General features: G+C 46.6%; 4 protein-coding genes across 4 annotated transcripts; 1 reads left to right on the top strand and 3 right to left on the bottom strand.

Moving 5' to 3' along the window:
- Nucleotides 1-139: 139 nt before the first annotated feature.
- Nucleotides 140-2,024, bottom strand: clec3bb (C-type lectin domain family 3, member Bb). Its single transcript, XM_076139442.1, has 3 exons — nucleotides 1,885-2,024; nucleotides 1,690-1,788; nucleotides 140-1,236 (listed from the first exon to the last, which is right to left on the bottom strand). Exons 1-3 carry the CDS (start codon nucleotides 1,979-1,981, stop codon nucleotides 830-832), a joined length of 603 nt encoding a protein of 200 aa, XP_075995557.1. The 5' UTR covers nucleotides 1,982-2,024; the 3' UTR covers nucleotides 140-829.
- A 980-nt stretch (nucleotides 2,025-3,004) lies between these two features.
- exosc7 (exosome component 7) lies at nucleotides 3,005-4,912 on the bottom strand. Its single transcript, XM_076139424.1, has 8 exons — nucleotides 4,790-4,912; nucleotides 4,562-4,663; nucleotides 4,373-4,467; nucleotides 3,969-4,134; nucleotides 3,797-3,867; nucleotides 3,584-3,707; nucleotides 3,347-3,502; nucleotides 3,005-3,160 (listed from the first exon to the last, which is right to left on the bottom strand). Exons 1-8 carry the CDS (start codon nucleotides 4,844-4,846, stop codon nucleotides 3,056-3,058), a joined length of 876 nt encoding a protein of 291 aa, XP_075995539.1. The 5' UTR covers nucleotides 4,847-4,912; the 3' UTR covers nucleotides 3,005-3,055.
- Nucleotides 4,913-5,638: 726 nt separating this feature from the next.
- zdhhc3b (zDHHC palmitoyltransferase 3b) lies at nucleotides 5,639-13,811 on the top strand. Its single transcript, XM_076139423.1, has 7 exons — nucleotides 5,639-6,046; nucleotides 8,249-8,580; nucleotides 9,386-9,510; nucleotides 10,461-10,557; nucleotides 10,797-10,878; nucleotides 10,973-11,103; nucleotides 12,189-13,811. Exons 2-7 carry the CDS (start codon nucleotides 8,278-8,280, stop codon nucleotides 12,345-12,347), a joined length of 897 nt encoding a protein of 298 aa, XP_075995538.1. The 5' UTR covers nucleotides 5,639-6,046; nucleotides 8,249-8,277; the 3' UTR covers nucleotides 12,348-13,811.
- Nucleotides 13,812-14,198: 387 nt separating this feature from the next.
- On the bottom strand, nucleotides 14,199-17,806 carry tmem42b (transmembrane protein 42b). Its single transcript, XM_076139072.1, has 3 exons — nucleotides 17,502-17,806; nucleotides 16,683-16,829; nucleotides 14,199-16,401 (listed from the first exon to the last, which is right to left on the bottom strand). Exons 1-3 carry the CDS (start codon nucleotides 17,676-17,678, stop codon nucleotides 16,255-16,257), a joined length of 471 nt encoding a protein of 156 aa, XP_075995187.1. The 5' UTR covers nucleotides 17,679-17,806; the 3' UTR covers nucleotides 14,199-16,254.
- Nucleotides 17,807-19,543: the final 1,737 nt, after the last annotated feature.

Raw genomic sequence — 19,543 nt, 5'->3', positions numbered from 1 at the left:
ACCGGAGGCAACAAGGTTTCCTCACATTCCTGGCAGCTGTGAGTATCGCCGTTTTCTGCATTTCTGGTTTTAACCCTCCACCATCCAGTGTTTGATATGTAAACAGGGATAAATAACGCAATGATAATAGAGGCACAACAGGAGTTTCGTAGTTTATTGACGGTTACATAAGGCCAGACGTTACAGGAAATGAGCAGTCTGAAGCAGATTTAATTCAATCCAGTTTAATATCAGCTATGAAGTTGGTTTCTTATTAAATGCAGTAGTCTAATGGGATGCATCGGCTTAAACCAGTGGTTCTCAAATGGTGAGTTGTGGAACACTACATTTGTAGATCTCAGCAAATAAAAACATCCAGTTTTACGTTTGTGAGAGATGCCAGCACCTGAGCATTGTGTATCATAAACATTCAATATCTATGTTTGGAAAACTGATCATGTTCTATTTATTTTCAGAATATGTACATTAGTATGAAATGAACACAGAAGTCCCCGATACCTGGAAGAGATCCTATCCCACAATCCCTTTTCCCTTTTCTCTTTTACTGTGACCATGCAGAAAGCTACTTATGATACGAAAAGGTAACTTGTCGAATAATTTAACTTCAACCTTACTCCCAGTTAGCATCAGGACATGACACAGGCCTGTGGACAGAAGACATTTTGGAGGGTTTTAAAAACACAAAATTCAAAATGGGAATTTGATGTAAAACGCTAAACCAGTTGAGAACCACCGGAGTAAAACGTGGATAGCAGGAAAAGTGGCATTGCAGCAAGATTACATATGGGAAAGCAGCTATAACAGAGTCTGCCACTACACGTGTGTGTGCTCAGACAATATTGAACTGGCAGACGGAGGACCTTTCGTCCCGACAGTTCTCGTCAGACCACTTCCCTCCTGCAGCAGAGGACATGGCCACACAGTTCTGGGACTTGCCACCGTCTGGCTGAGGGGACCGCTGGTTGGATGTGTCCCAGTTTTTGTAGGTAACGCTGGACCCGGTCTGGTCATTCCAAACGCCCTCGGCCACCATGTCGTTGATGCCCAACCAGACCTGCTCGTTCGTGCCGATGCTTTGGCGGATGTAGTCTCTGAACTGGTCGTTCTCGTCTTGGGACAAGGGCGAGCCCAGGACGCCGCCCATGGAGTTGCAGTCCTCACTGGCGGCGTGGTAGCGTTTCCTCACAGGGTCGGCCAGGAAACATTTGCTGCTGATCTTAACGCCTTTCAGACAGACTGGAGAGGACGAGAGGGACAAGAAGGTTCAACAGGTGAAAACACCCAGAGTCAGAATTAATAATAATAATAATCTTAATCACTTCTTTCTGAACTGGTGTGAATTTATAGACAACTGGATATCATTTTGTGTTCTGTACATGAGGCCAGACTGTGAAGTGCCATGTGTTCTCCATTTCACAGTTGCAGGTTCAAAAGTCTACCAATTATCCCATCTGCCTTTTATTGACGTTTAAGAGAAACAGACTTCTGTCAGGCTGTGAAGTCCAGCTTGAATTCCTGTTGTGCGTCCAACTTTAAAATGTTTGTCTGATTCCTCCTCATCAGCAGTGTGATAACTGAGGGTCAGATATGCTCCAGATGCATAATAACGTGCTGAGAAGTGTTAGTCTTACTCAAGGGCACTTCAACAGGGGAGAACTTGACAGATAAAGTTTGTTAAAGATCTTTCACCTGTCTGCAGGGCCTGTTGCTCCTTCAGCAGGTTGAGGTCGTCGACGATGTCATCAATCTGTTTCTGCAGTTGCTGGATGGCAGCGTCATGCGTCGTCTCTGAGTCCAGCAGACACCGAAGACACGGGACAGTCGTGTTTACATCAAAGACAGGAGGAAACGTGCCGTTATCTTAATCAGATGTTTAGCATTTACCTTTTTTTTGTGGCTTCTTCCTAGTTGGAGTCTGCTGAAACGAGCAGGTCACCGCGAGCAGCACTCCCAGCAGCACACACATTCTTTTGAACGCCATGGTGAAAGCTGTGTAATGAGGCTGCTCCAACGTGGATGCTTGCAATTTATCTCCTCCCTCCCTCCCTCCCTCTCTCTCTCTCCCTCCCTCTCTTGCCCTCCCTCTCATCCCTCAAAACAGTATTGCAGCAATAACAATCCAACCTCAGGAGCCCCAAAGGTGGTGTGTGTGTGTGTGGCTCGTCTGGCTCCAAATGCCTTACTAACCAGAACCAGAGGCCTGTGGAGCAGGTGGAGACTGGAAGACGAGGTGTAGCATGTGTGTATGTGTGTGTACCTCCACTTGGCCATGATGACATAACCTACTGCTGCTTCCATTACGGCGGGTGGAAAAAGGACTACACAAACACTGACTCATCACTTGCCTGGGTTCCATCTTATTTCTCGGCTCAAAAAAACAGTTAAAATCTTAAATAAACGCCAGTGGAAGAAGACGTTTCTTTCCTGGAACGCGTCCAAAGGTGGAGCTGTCTAACTACCTGTTAGGTTTGTTTTCCGAACTTTTCTCTAAGCGTCTGAGTTTTTATTCATTTCAAAAGGAGAGTGAGAGCACCGGGCCACAAATAACTTTGTTTTGGACACACACACTCTCACATCCTACAGGGGAAGGGGGAGGAGTGGAAATGCTCCCAGAGTAACATCTGGTACTTCAGTCAGGCCTCAACACTTTAACAGCATCCGCAGCTGACACGTTGCGAAGAGGACGCCAAACGCAGAGTGAGCCGCTCCTCCCACTACACAGGCCTCCAAATATTTAGATTTTAGTTTTTTTATATATAACGCTTTGAAAAAAATGAATTAAGTTTTGCAAGCAAGAAGCAAAAACAGATTTTCACTACAGGGCTTTGTTTACATTCTTCATTTGATAAAGGAAGTGTTCCAATATTCTTAATACATAATCAAAGTTACCATTCCAGCCGAGGACACTGTCAGAGAAACTACAGCAGACCTTCACTTGGTGCCTTTTTCTTACATTTCTTACACACACACCTTAAGTATCAGCAAACAAACACGAGTCAGGCTGTACAAATTATAAACGTTTATTACAAAACTGTGCATACATATGTTTTTGACCCTAACCAAGGAATCCCACTTTCTGTCTCATCTGTCCCAGGCTCTCCTCCTGCTGCAGCAACGTCATGAGTGGAGCGTGGAGGGCCTTCCCCACCCGTTTACCTGTCTGGAGACGACAGAGAAACACTTCACTTCCTGTTTCCAGTACGCATAATTCATATTTATCATCTTATTCTAACAAGACACAAGATGCTGTTTGTCTCATGGTCGACTTTCCTCTCTTTCTCGTTATGCTAAACTCCCAGCTGAGGGCACAGATGGCCTTGGTGGGGACGGAGACCTGCGCTCTCACCTCTGTCATTTCAAAGATGCTCTCCGGGTCCAGGCTGCCGCCGCCCGCCTTCCTCACGCAGGTCACGGTGCCTCTGTGAGTGACGGAGATGACCAGGCTGGCCAGGGAGCAGGCCTTCTCCTGCAGCGTGGCGTCCACCACGTGCCGATGGCCCACCTGCGTGAAACAACAGGCCGCGTCAGAAGACCCAGACACTCTCTCGTGTGCTCGCCTCTCAGGACCAGCAGGTAAACTCACCTTGCACAAGGTCACGATGCACGGAACGTTCTCCACGTTGAGTCTCATGCAGTCGTAGGGGTCGTCGGACAGCTCGATTTCCTTCCCTCCCTCTTCGTCGGCTGATATGTGCACTTTGGGAATTCTGTTATTAAGAGTTAACAGAAAATCACCGGACTATCCCCGTCTCACAGACTTACATGCCGCGTCATAACTATTCAATTTACTACTTACTTGGTGTTAAAGAGCGCTGCCTTGATCGCGATTGAGATGGCATCATACAGGTTTCCGTCACACTGCAGCAGCTGTGGAAACATCAGGGCGAGTGTGTGTCTCACATACACTTCTATCATTTACTGACATCATTTACTTGCTAGCTGTGAAGGTTGGTTACGTCGACTCTTACCAGCACGTCCACATACAGGACCCAGCAATGCTCCCCTGCACTGATGCATAGGCTCTTCAGGTCCACGCTGTGCTGGTTGTTGAAGACTTTGTAAAGGGTGTTGCTCAGCTCCATCCCCAAGTCCTCGCCGCCCCGACCCTCAAACTGCGGGGTTGCGTTGGCCGAACTAGTGACAGAACGACAAAGAACATTTTTCCCTTCTGTGTCTGCCTCATCGTTGCTGTGTCTATGTGTCTATAGGTGTGATTGTCTGATCCAACTGTCAATCTCCAGACAGTGTTTTGAGGGACAGATGATGCAACACTACCTCCTGGTGGCAGTGAGAGCCTCCATCAAAACATTACCAGAAAGTCTCCAGGAGCACCTCAATAATTGGATACTCATGAAGTGTGAGAGAGACCCACCAATCAACAAAGAACTCCAAGTAGCCTTCATCTGGAACCATCGGCCTGGGTTTTCCGATCTCTGCCTTGATCCCAACGAGAACTGCTGTGAACCCCTAGAAGAGACCAGACAGAAGAAGAAGACAACACAAATTCATTCATACACGAGCAAGAGACAAAGACAGAGACAGACAGGTAATGGATATTTACCAGTGTGACTTTGGCCGATCCGTCTGTGTTGGACACCACATCAGTCTCTATGTCCATGTGTCTGTAGTCCTCGCATCCTCTTCCGTCCACCCGCAGATCATCCTGGAGATGGAGAGACAGGCATGAACACATTCGGGGCTAACGCTACCTAACACACACAGCTTTACGTTCGTAGTTCAACATGGAGGTTAATTGCAGCCGTAGCCGCTTTGTGCCGCGCAGACTTACCCGTATTCCGTGTAGTATGTACACCTTTTCAGCCTCGCTTACTTGTGCTGTTGCCATAGCGTAGAGACTTTCGGTAGCATGTGAGTATGTCGCGTCTGTGAGGTCATTAAAAAGCGCTGGGTGGGTGCGCGCGATTTGTTCATCCGGGTATCCCGTTTGAGGGAGCGTTTGTTCCCAATTTCAACAAACAAATAGACATTAACTTTGTGTCGAACATGACACATTAAGTGATTTACGCCGAGCCTGTGCGATAAAGATAAGTAATAGTTAAATTAATAAACAACAACAATTAAATTAAAATTGATAAATAAAACAATACAATGAAAACATGAAAATTGAAAAAATAATTAAATTCAAAATCTGGGACTATCAATGGAACCTAAGTAAGCTAAATTGTAATGTAATGTAATCGGTCTAGAATGGCACGTTTTCACTCAGATTGCAGAGCAGTGATGGAGAGTAGGAGTCTTTTTTTGCGTTGTTTTTAGAAATGCTTCCAAACAGACCCTTAATGAAAAAAACTAAAACAGAATTATGTGTAGGACCAATATTTTATAGTTATATAGGTTAGTTACTTTTGGTGTGTAAATGTAGTTTGTGTTAGTGTGGGCAAAACAGCACTTTAATTGCACATTTACAGAAAGTTCCTGCAGTATCCAGAAGTTTTATTATAACCGACTTACATGCAGAGAAATTGTTTCCTGTAATTTAGAGAAACTTTCATTTGTATTAATATTTTCCTCGTTACAAACATGGAGTGGGAATGTGACTCCATGTATAAACGATAGCGTGGAGGTGGGCGGGGCTACAGCTAAAACAAGCATTTGATTGGTGGGATTTATTAGGTAGTAAAGATGCCTGACAGACTGCGCCCAGGGTGAACCAAAATGCCTTTTTCTACTGAGTGTGACTTCCTGGTTGAGTGTTCGATTTGTTACGCTGCCTTCTGGATCCGCGAATGAACGAAACAACGGGGTATTGACGCAACGACTCGTCTTTCGGGGTTAACCACCACACGACCACCCCATTTAGCAACCCATCGAAACCAGGGCGGTGGTGAAAGTGCAAGCCGAGCCGAAACGCAGGAGCTTCCCGTACCCGCAAGTCAAGAGAAGGTTAGCCCGGACTGAGCCTTACACGGGGCGGCGGAGGAGGACACTCTCAGCTTTCCCCTCGGTGTGTCTGGACTTGTCGAGGCTCGGAACCACTGTGTGGACCCACCTAGAAGTGTTTGTTGACAAGCCAGTGGAGTGCGAGGTAAGACGGCGGAACAACCGTAAGGCGAGTCAAAAATACGGGACGCACATTGTATACCTTTTAATCAGGTACACACCCATCGGAAACCCGTGTGTCCACTTACTTCCTGGTTTACTGGAAGATTGTATTTATATTCCCGCATATTGCCACAGTAACTAACACAATTATCTGCGTGTGTATCGATATCAGAAAGCACCTGGGCTTCAAAAACCAAAAACAGGCGCCATGAAGCTGGCAGGGTTTCGTTGTTTTGCTCGAGGGCACTTCAGCAGATGACCTCAACTCAAACACTTGACTTACCTGCTTGGTGTGCAGTGCATGTTAATGTATGTGTGTCTTCTACTTAATTCAGTTCAGGCTGACACACACAGACAGACAGACAGTTATTAGCCCACAGACCTCTGGGTAAGAGGTGGAGTTGTAAGCTGAGACTCACATTAGAGTGCCAATTATTGTTTATCTCACCAGGGGGTCCCATCAATCTGCCTCTCACCCCTCCATGCCTCCCTCTTCCTCTCCCTCTCCCCTGCTCCCACCAACTGCCATCACCAATAACTCCTCATCAATCACTGCCAAGCACCTTCGAGCAAGGCATCAAATGCAGATATTGTGGCGCGATCACACACTAAACAGAACTGCGAGGGCACTTCATTCAGGTAGAGATCATTGGCCGTCTCTTAGTAGACGTAGTGTCTCAGTCAGTGGCTCTCATTGTAACATCAGCCACTCACAGGGGAAACTCTATAGATCCATTCATCCGCCTACCACAACAGAGAGCATTGATTTCGTCTCATTCTGTGGCTTTCAGCAGTCTCTTATCTCTTCAGTTCATTTCCGTTTTTATTGTACAGTTAGCGACGCTTTGAGTAGGCTTTTTTTTTTTTCCCTACGGTTGACTGATTCTTATCATCTCCGGAGCCCTTTTACAGCTTATTGTGAAATGCAATGGAAGGCGAAGGATAATGAAGGAATGTTTCCACTCACAGCGTTTAACACACAGGAGCAAAGAGCCTTGATAAGATTTGGTCTTGGAGGTCAATTTCCTATCATGGTGTGAGAGGAATCCACACAGGTATGACTCTGCTGGTGGTTATCTCTGTGTTTGGGCGCCTTGTCGAGGGAAATTAGCCCCAATGAAAGCCGTAAGCGTGGTAAGCCCCATTAGGAGCAGCTTGCATGGGTTCGGGACAGATGGCGATCCTTGGCCTCTGGTGAAAGCGATAGCTGCAGACAACACCACGCTTTCCAACGTGACCCCCGCCGCTCTGCTGACTCCTGCTGTGTGAGGACCGGCGCGGTTAAATGGGGTCAAGGCGCTTCTGCAGCAGGGTGGACTTCCTCCCTGGCCTGCTGACTTCCAAAGATAGGTTTCTGTTTCACGACTTTGTAATGAATTCCCTTGGGAGTCGATACTCGGATCAGTGTGATGTCGAAGGAACCCATTGGAGTCGGTTTAATAGATTTATAAGGATATAATAGTCCACAAGGTGCTTTAGTTTAATCCACAGATGTCTTTGATCTTTCATCCTCCAAATGTGCTGTGGAAAGCAACACTACCACTCTTGATTCACGTCCTGTCCTTAGGGTTACTCACTGGACCGCCCGGATTCTAATTAATAGCCATAAAATGTGGATTATGATGGATTGAGATCGATTCTGTGGGCTTGACCCCGACAGTAAACTATTTTTAATGGGGCGAAGGTGCCAGGCTCACTGAACGATCCTTTGTTATTCCAGTCTGTGCTATTAAAAGGTCCATTATTTGATTACTTCTGACATTTTGCCTCTTGTAAAATGACAGTGTCCTCATCCACACACACACACACACACACACTCAGACCTTTTCAAAGCCAAGTCCTTATTGTCTCCACACTGAGCTGAGCACGAACACTCGGTCTCCAGGGCAGCTGAGGGCAACTGTGTAGGCTCCTTTGTTGGTTGTCATTTTGTTACACACATGGAGAATTAGAGTCTCTAAAGCCACCAACAGCTTCCTCCCATTGTTTGCTTTTGAGAGGAATTAGGGTGGTTTGTTTGTGCCTCTTGTGTTTGTGTTGCGTTCCACCTTCTGTTGATGTTTCCTCTCCGGCCGTGTCCTTCGAGTGCTGACCTCACTTTATAATCAAGGACAGTGTAGTGATGTTTGCTCACCTACTTCCCTAATTCTTCCGTCTTACCTCTTTTGTCCTCCTCCCCCGACAGCATGCGGCCGCAGCCAGGCGCGTTGTAGGATGAAGAGCCCTGCGCCCCGCACCAGGGACATCGAGCGGCTCGCCGGCTACCTGAAGCCAGAGCACTGCGCACCCCCACCCCCCCGCACCGGCTCCGGCGCCATGTGGTTCATCCGCGACAGCTGCGGCATCGTGTGCGGCATCATCACCTGGATGCTGGTGTTCTACGCCGAGTTCGTGGTGGTGTTCGTCATGCTGCTGCCCTCCAAGAACCTGGCCTACAGCTTCATCAACGGGGTGGTCTTCAACGGCCTGGCCTTCCTCGCCCTCGCCTCCCACGCCAGGGCCATGTGCACAGACCCGGTCAGTCAGGGGACTCACACACACACACACACACGCTCTCTCCTCTAGCAGAAATGTTGCTACCTAATTAGCTCATGGGCTTATTCAGCGGTAAAGAACCCTCGCCCTTATTAAGATAATGATATCATAACAGTATATAAACATCTGGCTTATAATTGCTTCATTGTTGTTGTTTTTAAGTTTAGCTGGCTGAGCAACAAAGTCAGGTAATTTTTCATGGCATTTGCATTTTTTCTAGCTGTGGGGGTGAATTAGCGTTTACAGAGCCCCTGCAGGGTTGTTGAATAAACAACTTAAGCCACGGAAGGAGAAATAATACTTTTACACCGTCTGTATACTACAGTAATAAATCTAAACATTGGCAGAGACGTCTCGCTTTAGCAGCCAAAAAAACGAGACTGAAGCTGGAGCTGAAACACAAACCTCATTACTCACATTTGTCACCATAAAGTTACATTTGTGGAAGTCTCAGTCGTTTCTAAAGGCAGCATCCAGCACAGACCAAACCTCCAGCACTGTTTACCGCTGATCTGCTGTGTTCATGCAGACTTTGAAGCTTTATTTGCGGGTAAGAGGCCCTGGCTTCTCCCCTGACAGCTGTATGAAACTACCTCCACGTTTGCGGGCCGGAACCTAGAATTCCCCTTAATCATTTATACTTTAAACCCATTAAAAATGTACTTAAAGGTCAGTAGTGGGTCCACTCTGGCTTAAGTGGCGAGTGTAAAGGTACGGCTGCAGTAATTGAAACTACAGTTTGATTAAATTCCTGGGTTTGCGACCTCTTTGTGTTGCTGTGTTTCAGGGAGCCGTGCCTAAAGGGAACGCCACCAAGGAATTCATCGAAAGCTTGCAGCTCAAACCAGGCCAGGTGGTGTACAAGTGCCCCAAGTGCTGCAGCATCAAGCCTGACAGAGCTCACCACTGCAGGTACAACACTGGCGCTCTCTCTCTCTCACTCTCTCTCTCTCTCTCTCTCTCTCTGTGTGTGTGTGTGTGTGTTTAGAGTGCCGTTATTGCTGAAAGTTGCACCTTACAGGGGGAGGAAGACCTGCTGCTGTCTCCTTCTCCTGCTGCTCCTGGCCCATGTTTGCTCCAGCTCGGCTCCTCTTCCTCCTCTTCCTCCTGTGTGTTGTATTGCAGCCGTGTGTTGCGTGTTCCCCACAGAGTTTTGCGGCTTCTTAATGAGGAGTTCCCTCTGCGGCCGCTCGCTGGGAGCTGGAGGCCTGCGAAGCGCGAAAACAATGTGCCGTAATTTAATTGTTGGCTTCATTCACTGCCTCAAAGTTACAAATGGAGCAAAGTCGATTGTTTTTTAAATGAAATGGGATTTTTAAGGCACAAATGGTCTTTGTGGGAGGTTTGTTCCTGCTTAAGATTCCTGTATAAAAACCAGGCAGGCAGTGTGCTAAACAGCAGGTCAGCAAGATGATTGTTATCTTATTATGGGTTGTCAAGCCTTCCATCAGCTGTCAGCCAGTGGTAATTAGCAGATAAACATACTCCCCCCCCACACACACACACACACACACACACACACACCAGCCAGCATGATTCATAGCACAGACGAGCTCTACATGCTGCTCCAGTCCTTCACATCTATAACTGTTGACACGTCATAAATTAAGGTGTGTGTGTGTGTGTGTGTGTGTGTGTGTGTGTGTGTGTGTGTGTGTGTGTGTGTGTGTGTGTGTGTGTGTGTGTGTGTGTGTGTGTGTGTGTGTGTGTGTGTGTGTGTGTGTGTGTGTGTGTGTGTGTGTGTGTGTGTGTGTGTGTGTGTGTGTGGCTCCTCAAGGTCGTAGTTTTCCCGACATATTTGATCCTAACTGCATTTCTTTGAATTTACTCACCTGTATTTGTGTGTGTGTGTGCCCCTACAGTGTGTGTAAACGCTGCATCAAAAAGATGGATCACCACTGTCCCTGGGTCAACAACTGTGTCGGAGAGAGCAACCAGAAGTACTTTGTGCTCTTCACGGTGAGTTTGTTACTCTACACAAAAATGATGTCACCCTTCACTTCCTTTCAAGTTCATTTCCATTTCCTGTTGTTTTGTTGTCACAGTCACACACAGTCAGAAGTATCAATTGAATCTTAATTATATGTTAACATGTTTACTTGTCCCAACAGGAGAAGTTTGTCCAAATAATTTAATCTTAGTTATGTTCTTTTGTTATTATGACATTGTTGATCCATATTACTCCGTTTTCTTTCCAGATGTACATTGCATTGATTTCCCTCCATTCACTCGTCATGGTGGCCTTCCATTTTGTATTCTGCTTTGAAGCGGACTGGACGAGTAAGTATTGATCCTGTCCGTCGGTCTGGCTGATGCATGAATTCTACCTCTACTAATTCTCCTACTAATTCTCTTCCTCTCCCTCCTCGCGCAGAGTGCAGCTCCTTCTCTCCACCAGCAACTGTCATCCTCCTCATCCTCCTGTGCTTCGAAGGCCTCCTCTTCCTGATCTTCACCGCCGTCATGTTTGGCACACAGGTCCACTCCATCTGCTCCGACGAGACGGTAAGTGACGGTAACCCGATCCGCGGTTTAATTTGTGGGGCGGCCACGAGCGACCGGGTGCGGTGGAAATCATTGCATACGGGAGCGTCGGCATCCGAGCCTCCGTTTTTGGCAACCTTTCCGCCGTGCACTTAAGTGAGACATTAGCCTCGCATTTGCTTCTACTCCGACCTCACTGTAAAGAGGAGAACACGCTGCAGGGATCCATAAAGCTGGACAATAATAGTTCAGAGTCTAAAGCAATGGTGCTTCAAATTTCACTCCGTCTCCTCGGGGCTGTGAAGTTGCGTCCTGCAATAACACACACACACACACACACACACACACACACACACACACACAGACGGTAAAGTTTAATGTAAAGGTTCTGCCGCTGACTTGCTTTTACAAAAGAAGACACTCGGCAAGAAATGCATCCGATGATATCCGAAATGGAATAAGACCGGGAGAGATAAATAACTATAAATAGATGGCGACGATATGCACTGGTTGAGCAGCTTTAACTGGAGTGAATGGACCATCTGGGCCCAGTTGATGTTCCTCTCCTCTCTCCTCTCCTTCCTGGGGGGAATCTGGAGACGTTCCCAGGGCCCCAGATGGGATATGTAATCCCTCCAGTGTACAGTATTCCGGTGGCCTTCTCACTAGTTAGAAGTCCCTGGAAAAACCTCCTCAGGGTGTTTGACCGGGAGGCAGAAACTCCTACAATGATGCGGAGCGTCTAGATCCTAATGATGAAGTTATGAAAGTTAAGAGCTGTGAACTTTCTTAGCAAAAGAGTAGGAGGTAATCCACTTAGTTTAGTTTCCACGTAGCTTGAAATAAGAGGATTTTCTTGTCCTGTCGCTAATCAAGCCGCCCGCGAGGATGACTCATGCTGCGTGATGTTATAATCATCACGACGAAGATCTATTCTATTCTTATCTGTGTGACTGTAACCGGTGGGGTCCTGCGGTTCTGCGACCTTTCGTTGCATCCCGCTCTAATTACAAATCAAGAAAAGCCACAAACTAAAGCCTGAGCGGAAGGAAGGAAAGAATGAACACAACACACTCTCACACTCACGTCTCTCCTCCTGTTCTCAGGGCATCGAGCAGCTGAAAAAGGAGGAGAGACGATGGGCGAAAAGGTCCAAATGGATGAACATGAAGGTGGTGTTCGGCCATCCCTTCTCCATCACCTGGCTGAGCCCGTTTGCAACACCTGACCACGGCAAAGCAGACATATACCAGTACATCGTGTGAACCTGGGAAGCCAGGCTCTGCTCTGTGTACTCACCCACACACACACACACACACACACTACCGCTCACACACACACACACACACACACAGCCGGCCGGGCTTACTGCTCTGGACGCAGACTGACACATCACCAGTGGCTGGACTCCAACGAGCATCAGTTCCTCTTTTAACCAGTTTCCGATTTTATTTCGTGCTTTGTATCTCGTCTTTTGTTTTTGTTTTATTCTCCTCCGTGATGCTGACATCTGAAATGTGTGTCACAAGGCTGTTCTGCTTCCACTGGAGACCAAACGTCTACAAAGGAACACACACACACAGCCTCGGATTAAGGACTGGACTGGACCGGAGCACTCAATGAGGCTCAGTGAAAAGGAGAGGAGGGTTCTGCCTTCTCCTCTCCGTAACGCGTCCGATCATTTCCTGCTTCCAAGACTTTGCGGCGCTACAACATGAACTGAAATCCAGAATGTTCTTCGTCTTCCCTTCGGTTCTTCCTGCTGTATTTACGTCATGGCAACACTCTCTGAGCGAAGGAATATCCGTCATTCTGCCTCAACGCGACGGCTAAGACGAGATCAGACTTATTTAAAATCCATCTGGAGTTCTTTTGAGAGTTCATCCCACTTGAATGCCAGAGAAGTGGATTTGTTCCAGGCGTCACAGGAATGTTTAATGAGAGGACATTTTTTGGTTTTCTACTGAAGTTTCTCTGTCCTTGCCTCAGACCAGGACAGGTCCACTGTGAAGGACATGCAGGACACGGAGCATTTACAAGCCAACAGCCTCCTTTCAGTTCCAGCAGACTGCCAGGGGAGGAGTGTGTACGAGCATAGGAAAAGTCGGGGAATAAAGCAATACACACTGCTTTGAGATGGTGCACTGACCCCACTTTGACATAGAGTCTAATTATGAGCCTTACAGGGTGAGTCGTCTGTAAATTCAGGATATCAGAAGATGAAGAAGAAGACACCACATATTTGTGCATTTCAGCAACGTGAGGCCTCCCGGGACAGTGAACGCACCTCCGGAATCTAACATTGCCTTTGTCCGGACATGTTCAAAAGCCTTACTGGAGTTAAAAGCTTACATCTAATGAAGATGATGATGATGGAGGATGGTCATTGGACTATAACGTTGCCAAATTAGTTGTTTTTAAGAAGGACAGGCGACGAAAGAAGCCCTATGCATGCTTAGAGTAGAGCATCGTCGAGCGTTATCCGGGACATTTCCTCCTGCTTCTAAAGTCACTGCAGTTTTTAAAAGCTATTGCGTCACCTCGGACACGCACATGTTGCTCTCCAGTTTACACGTACACACCAGCTTTCTCCCAGAATCCTCTTTGTTTGTTCTTTCCTAGGCGGTCAGATTTGTCGTACATTTGACCACATGTATGATTTTTGTGATTAATTTTTTTTGTGTTTTACGTTTTTAAAAGGAAAACGAAATAAAATCGTACGGATGTGACGTTGATTGATTTTTGGGCCTGAGCCGCCATCAATATTTTAGCGGCTCAGGCCATCAGTTGATTGAAACACAACTCGTAGCACTTTAATCTGATTGGTGCATCGCTGGCAGAGGTAACTGAGGGAAGAGAGCGGCCTAATGGAGTGTAAGTAGATGACAGTTATGGTAGCGTGCGTGCGTGCGTGCGTGCGTGCGTGCGTGCGTGCGTGCGTGCGTGCGTGCGTGCGTGCGTGCGTGCGTGCGTGCGTGCGTGCGTGCGTGCGTGTGTGTGTGTGTGTGAGAGATTAAGCTAAATGAGTATTTCTCAGTAGCAAAGTACAAAACCCAGTCACACCTCGTCAGTCAACAAAGGAGAAGAAGTCGGTGTAGATTCAGTGTAGATGTTTATTTAATCACATGTGACTCTAGTCTACACACCCTTATTACATCCTCATACTAATAAAACATATTTACACTGACATTTACAAGGTCGCTTCACAACATCCGTTAGACTTGTTTAGGTTTATTGTTTATATCGGAGCAAACGTGCCGTCCTTCCAAACGTACCGGCTCAATCTGGTTTGAACTTTAAGGTTACATCACGGTCCAGCAGCTTTCCAAGTGAAGATATATATACCACTTACACATACATCAGGACTCAGGAGGACTACAGCCTATACCAACACTTTATTAACTCCTTCTTAACTCCCGCTACTTTACTCCAAAGCTTTGCTGTTCATAGATCCTGGTCAAGATCATCAACAGTTATCTAATCTGTGTACAACCTCATCTCCAGTTTATGTGTACACTCACACACTGTACATACATCACAACCCGAGGTCATGCTGCCATCACAGAGCTATAACTGTGGCTACTACGATGCTGTTACTGTTTGTCTTACAGTGCGAGTGGGTTCACAGGTAGATGGTTTACCTTCATAATCATGGACAAGAGAAACGCAGGCACCAAACAAATCGGGAGTCGAAAGCACAGATTACATAGATATTCATTAGGTATTAAAGGTGGGTTAAGCGATGCAACGGGCCAATTGGCTTCATCACACGCTGGAACCAGTCTTCAATATGAGAGAGAGAGAGAGAGAGCTGTATGATCACATTGTCACTGCAGTCACATTAAACAGGGATGCATGTTCAAATCACAAATCCTGCAGCGTCGGCAGCAGTTGGAAAGACATCTGATATTTGTGCATTGGGATCTTACAGACATTTAATATATAGCTACCGTTATGCATTTATATAGTATGAGGCTTGATATGTATCAACACAGCAAAGTGTGACTTTAAGGTATCATGTTCAGGCAAAGTCCTGTTCACTACAGTATGCTGACTGAAACGCCCACATCGTAACAAGTATTGCCATTTTTAATATTTAACTATTAATGCTTGAAGCCCCGTTGTACACATCACAGTGTTATGAGATTTAAAGAAAGTGTGTTATTGCACTCCACTGATGTAGAGGGATGTGAATGCGTTACCCAATGGATGATGACTGACAGGTGATGATGATGTGTAAATGCAGGTGGTCAAACAGCCAATCAGGAGGCCAGTTTGTTGTGAATGAAGCGGCTTATAGGACAGGAACATGCACGCATCTGTCATGAAATGGAAGACCAGCTGCCTCTGAATCATGTGCCATGCTCATATCTTGAGGTTAAGGTTGAAGCCGTGTTTGTGTGAGATAGAGCGAGAGAGAGCTTCTCAGTGCTACTATTGGTCGGATGCATTATTGGTGAGAGTACGAGCGAGCGTCTCTCAAAAGCTAAGTGCTCTCGTCTTCATCGATCGTGCGTGTGGTGTGACGTGGGTGTGGGATGTTTACAGTGAGTGGTGTTTAAAAAAAATGCGAGGATGAAAACGGGACGGGCGGATTAGTGCACAGGCTGATAATTGGCGACATCATAAACAAAAGCCCCAAAACTGTAAGCCTTTAAGCTTCAGATGAGTCAATAAGCAGGCATTCATATTGATTTGTCTTGCCTCTCCTTTGCATCGACACTTAACTACGTGGTTTCCCAAAAGTAACATGAGTCTAGTTTAATTTTTGCAGCATTGTGGAAACCGTGAGATGCTTTTCAGAGCTTGTGGGGAAACATCCTGTACCTCGTCTCCACCGGCCTTGAGCTGTAGCTGTGCCACACCCGCTCTGGCTTACCGCCAACGTCCCAACTAATTTTAGAAATGGACAAACCCAGGCTGCACCACGGCTCAGCCGGCAGCGTTTCTGGGGCTTGTGATGAATGAGCGCCCATTTAGAAAACAACACAGAGAACACTCTTGCTTCATAAAATAGAGAATGAACAACACAAACAGGGTTTCTACTTGTTCTTTCACCATAATGCTGGAGGCTACTGTTTTCAATGTTCTTTAGCTAAATGCAAATTCGGACGAGGCGCAAGCCAAAATGTACCGTGCCGGGCTGAGCAAAGCTAGTGGAGACGAGCCGTGTTACTCATCATGCTTGGCGACTCTGTTGTGGTGTCCGTCCTGTGGTGACACCCTCTGTAACACCAGCAGGCCAGAGAAGGTCAGCGAGATCCCGACCCACCACAAGGTGATCTGGGCCTCTCCGAAGATCAGCTGACCCAAGAAAGCCTGCAGGGTGTAAATGTTAAACTGAATATCAGATATTGTATTTCTAGCTGAAACAGTGAGAAGTTTAAACAAAAGTCAAACAAGGACATTGGCTGAAACAAGTTATTTCTGGATCAAGCCTGGCCCAGTTTCTTAAAAAGAAAGAGGTGAAAGGAAGGTCACTGAGATGAGACCATGCTGCCACGTGGCCCTGAAGCGGTTTGGCTTGAGGCCTTGTGAGTATAGAACACAGAATACTGCCAACAGATGACAAATACTGCTGAGACGCTACTGCTACTTACGGAAGAGACGAAGTTGGAGGCGGTGGTGGTCACAGTGGCTCGGGTGGAGGAAGAGGAGTACCTGAGCGCTTTGGAGAGGAAGGTCCACATCACAGCATTGCAGGTGAAGAGCAGCCCGCCACACAGCAGCCTTAGAGGGATGTGGAGCTAAGCAACAAACACACACACACACATGCACCAACAACAATATCACTAAGATTCATAATCAGGATTGAATGTAGTTTTAATGTCAACGTGTTCTGTGACCTTCTTCCTGTGTATTAAGTAAACAATTAACACATAAATAAATCAAATGATGCTGTTGTGACATATATGAATATTCTGTATGCAAGACTAAATACGCTTTTATTGTTAATGGTTAAATCAGGTCACAGTGTTCAGGCAGTGTGAAGGTCAAAGAAGAAGCGTGACCCGTCTAGAAACCGTCATCCTCCTCCTCCTCCTCAGGTAAGATGACATCAACACACACAACAGCGCATGTTGCTTGGTTATAAAATATCGCGATAACACGTTCGGATACAGCTGCAATGTCATCCGCGGCACGCGCGAGCAGCTGCACGGGCTCCCCCGCGCCGCCGGTGCTGATGCAGCTGATGCTAATGCTGCTGATGGTGCTGATGCTGAGGAGGCTGGAGTCAGGAGAAGCGAGGGAAGAGGAAGAGGGGGAGGAGGGAGGGGGGGCAGGCATGCAGGCAATCCCAACTTCCCACCCAGAAACCACCCCGCTCGCAGGGACGCACGGCGCCGCTGCATTATTAACCTCTCGTTCCTATACCTGCTTAATAATTCACGCAACTTTAAACCGCGGCGGTGGCTCACCCGGTCACAGGCGGTAGTTTCGTCCGCTTGTCTAAATTTCCGTTGCTCTCCCCACGTCCGGAGTCCGGTTTCGCAGACTCCCTTCAGATAGTCGGCTCCGAGAGACAGCTTCGCCGAGGACGACGCCACGGCGCCGAGGAAACCCGCCAGCAGTGCATAGAAAACTCCGGGGAACATGTTGATAGCAGCCGAGGCACATAATGCTCGTGCCGGTCTTTACATCTCTGCGGCTGCCGCTCCGGTTTGAGCCGCCTGCGCGCTGCGTGTCACGGAGACGCGTTGGGCTGCACTTACTACCGACAGCCGTCCGGTGGCACTCAAACCAGGATCACCCGCACCTCAACCCGGAGCTGGGAGGGGGTTGGACTAACAGGCCCGCGTGGCATTATGGGAAGTGTAGTTTCTCTCGGATTTCATAACCACACTGAAGGTCGAACGTGAACAACCGCAACATGTTTATGTCTTAAATATTTGATTTCGATTTGATATTGAATCATAAATATTTTAAAATTATTCACATATAACCATGAAAAATGTTGTCTTGTGTAATGAAAACTGCTTATTGTAAACAGAGTAGAAATTAAATAGCTTCAATAACTTAAATGTTAATGTCAAATATAATTTAAGGTTGATAGAATAAGACTTATATCACATTCAAAGAAAGTCTACTCAAAATTCAATATTTCAATATCAACAAAAAATAACCAAAATTAAACTTAAGTGAAGAAAAATAAGTGTTAAATATGCAAAGAAATTACTGATTTATTTTTTTCCATCAAATTGTCCTTAGCAGAAACTCCCAACACTCGTGACTTCAAGCTGAGTAGACAAGGAGGCACTATATTATGCCAAGTTGCCATCTCACAGGAGAGATCTCTGATGCATGAGCGGGTCCTCAGAAGGTTTACTTAGCGCAGGGGCTTCCTCTGTGCAGGAGGGACGAGCATCAGGCACGTCCCAAGCATGAAGTAGTTGTATCTCCAACTTGGCAGCAGACAGGCACACGGTCGCTAATCTCAACAAATAGCTTTGATGTCCAGTGTGTACTATAGGGGGAAGGTATGAGAGGTCATTGGCAGTGGTGCAGCATAAACATCTGAGGCTTGGTCAAAATAATAATAATGACAATAATAAAGTATGGTAGTTATACTTTGATTGTCTATTGAGTAAAAGAATGTACCAAGATAGACCACTAGAGGGCCACAGACCACTGAAGGAGTAGAGGACAATCAATGCTAATGTAATGTCCTTGAGTGGAGGAAGAGAACAGCCCACAGTGCATCAGACTGAGTGAAGTATGACTCCACTTGATCCAGACTGCTTGAACCCAGAAGATGAGCTTCTGGTCCCTGCAGCATACTGATAAGCTTCATTATAGAGGCTCATTACGCTAAAACACATAGGCTAATAAGCGGGATGGATGGAAGGAGCGAGTGTGTGCTTGTGTGTGGAGGGATAGATTAGGTCGGGCTGGGATGGGATGGGCGAGCCATCACACGCATGTACACACAGCCGCGATGACGTGTGCTCCTCATTTCATCACCATCTTATCCGTCCCCTTTTTGATGAGGCTGTCTGCGTGGCGGAACCAGAACAAAACTGAAATTTTCTTCTAATTATGAGCAGAAAGGCGAGCCGTCGTCGTGAATATATGGGAGAATGATAACTGTAATAATTGGACTGTTGTAATAAGATGGATCAATGTCTTTCCAATGACACGCGTCTTCATCAGACTTGACAGCTGAGCATTTGGCGTTTGTAGATGATGAGAGGATGATAAAGGGAAAAATTACAGCCTGTCCAAATCTGCACAAATCAAGAGGCTAAATCAATATACTGTACAAATATATAAAGGTCCCTGGCAAATATCCCATTCACAAGCAAAAATGTCCATTAAGTTATAGTGATAGGGACAATACAGTTGCAAATTGATACTACTGATATGGAGATTTGTCTTGATGTACATACACACATCATTTTGTCTTTGTGTGGTACATGGCTGAAATGTGTAGTTGTGTGCGTGAGTGTGAGCGTGAGTGTGA

This window comes from Genypterus blacodes, unplaced genomic scaffold (assembly GCF_046128005.1).
Source record: "Genypterus blacodes isolate CSIRO-AG114 ecotype Tasmania unplaced genomic scaffold, CSIRO-AGI_Gbla_v1 ptg000438l_1, whole genome shotgun sequence".
NCBI classification, from domain to species: Eukaryota; Metazoa; Chordata; class Actinopteri; order Ophidiiformes; family Ophidiidae; genus Genypterus; species Genypterus blacodes.
This window is presented reverse-complemented; position numbering and strand designations above follow the sequence as displayed.

Coding starts and splice junctions, on each gene's coding strand:
- zdhhc3b (XM_076139423.1), top strand. CDS start 8,278: ATGAAGAGCCCTGCGCCCCGCACCAGGGACATCGAGCGGCTCGCCGGC. Junction 8,581..9,385: donor GGGCCATGTGCACAGACCCG/GTCAGTCAGGGG, acceptor GCTGTGTTTCAG/GGAGCCGTGCCTAAAGGGAA. Junction 10,558..10,796: donor AGTACTTTGTGCTCTTCACG/GTGAGTTTGTTA, acceptor TTTTCTTTCCAG/ATGTACATTGCATTGATTTC.
- exosc7 (XM_076139424.1), bottom strand. CDS start 4,846: ATGGCAACAGCACAAGTAAGCGAGGCTGAAAAGGTGTACATACTACAC. Junction 4,135..4,372: donor TTGGAGTTCTTTGTTGATTG/GTGGGTCTCTCT, acceptor TTCTGTCACTAG/TTCGGCCAACGCAACCCCGC. Junction 3,503..3,583: donor GCATCGTGACCTTGTGCAAG/GTGAGTTTACCT, acceptor TGTTTCACGCAG/GTGGGCCATCGGCACGTGGT.
- clec3bb (XM_076139442.1), bottom strand. CDS start 1,981: ATGGCGTTCAAAAGAATGTGTGTGCTGCTGGGAGTGCTGCTCGCGGTG. Junction 1,789..1,884: donor GAAGAAGCCACAAAAAAAAG/GTAAATGCTAAA, acceptor TGCTGGACTCAG/AGACGACGCATGACGCTGCC. Junction 1,237..1,689: donor GCAACAGGCCCTGCAGACAG/GTGAAAGATCTT, acceptor CGTCCTCTCCAG/TCTGTCTGAAAGGCGTTAAG.
- tmem42b (XM_076139072.1), bottom strand. CDS start 17,678: ATGTTCCCCGGAGTTTTCTATGCACTGCTGGCGGGTTTCCTCGGCGCC. Junction 16,830..17,501: donor AAACTACCGCCTGTGACCGG/GTGAGCCACCGC, acceptor TTTGTTGCTTAG/CTCCACATCCCTCTAAGGCT. Junction 16,402..16,682: donor CCTCCAACTTCGTCTCTTCC/GTAAGTAGCAGT, acceptor TACACCCTGCAG/GCTTTCTTGGGTCAGCTGAT.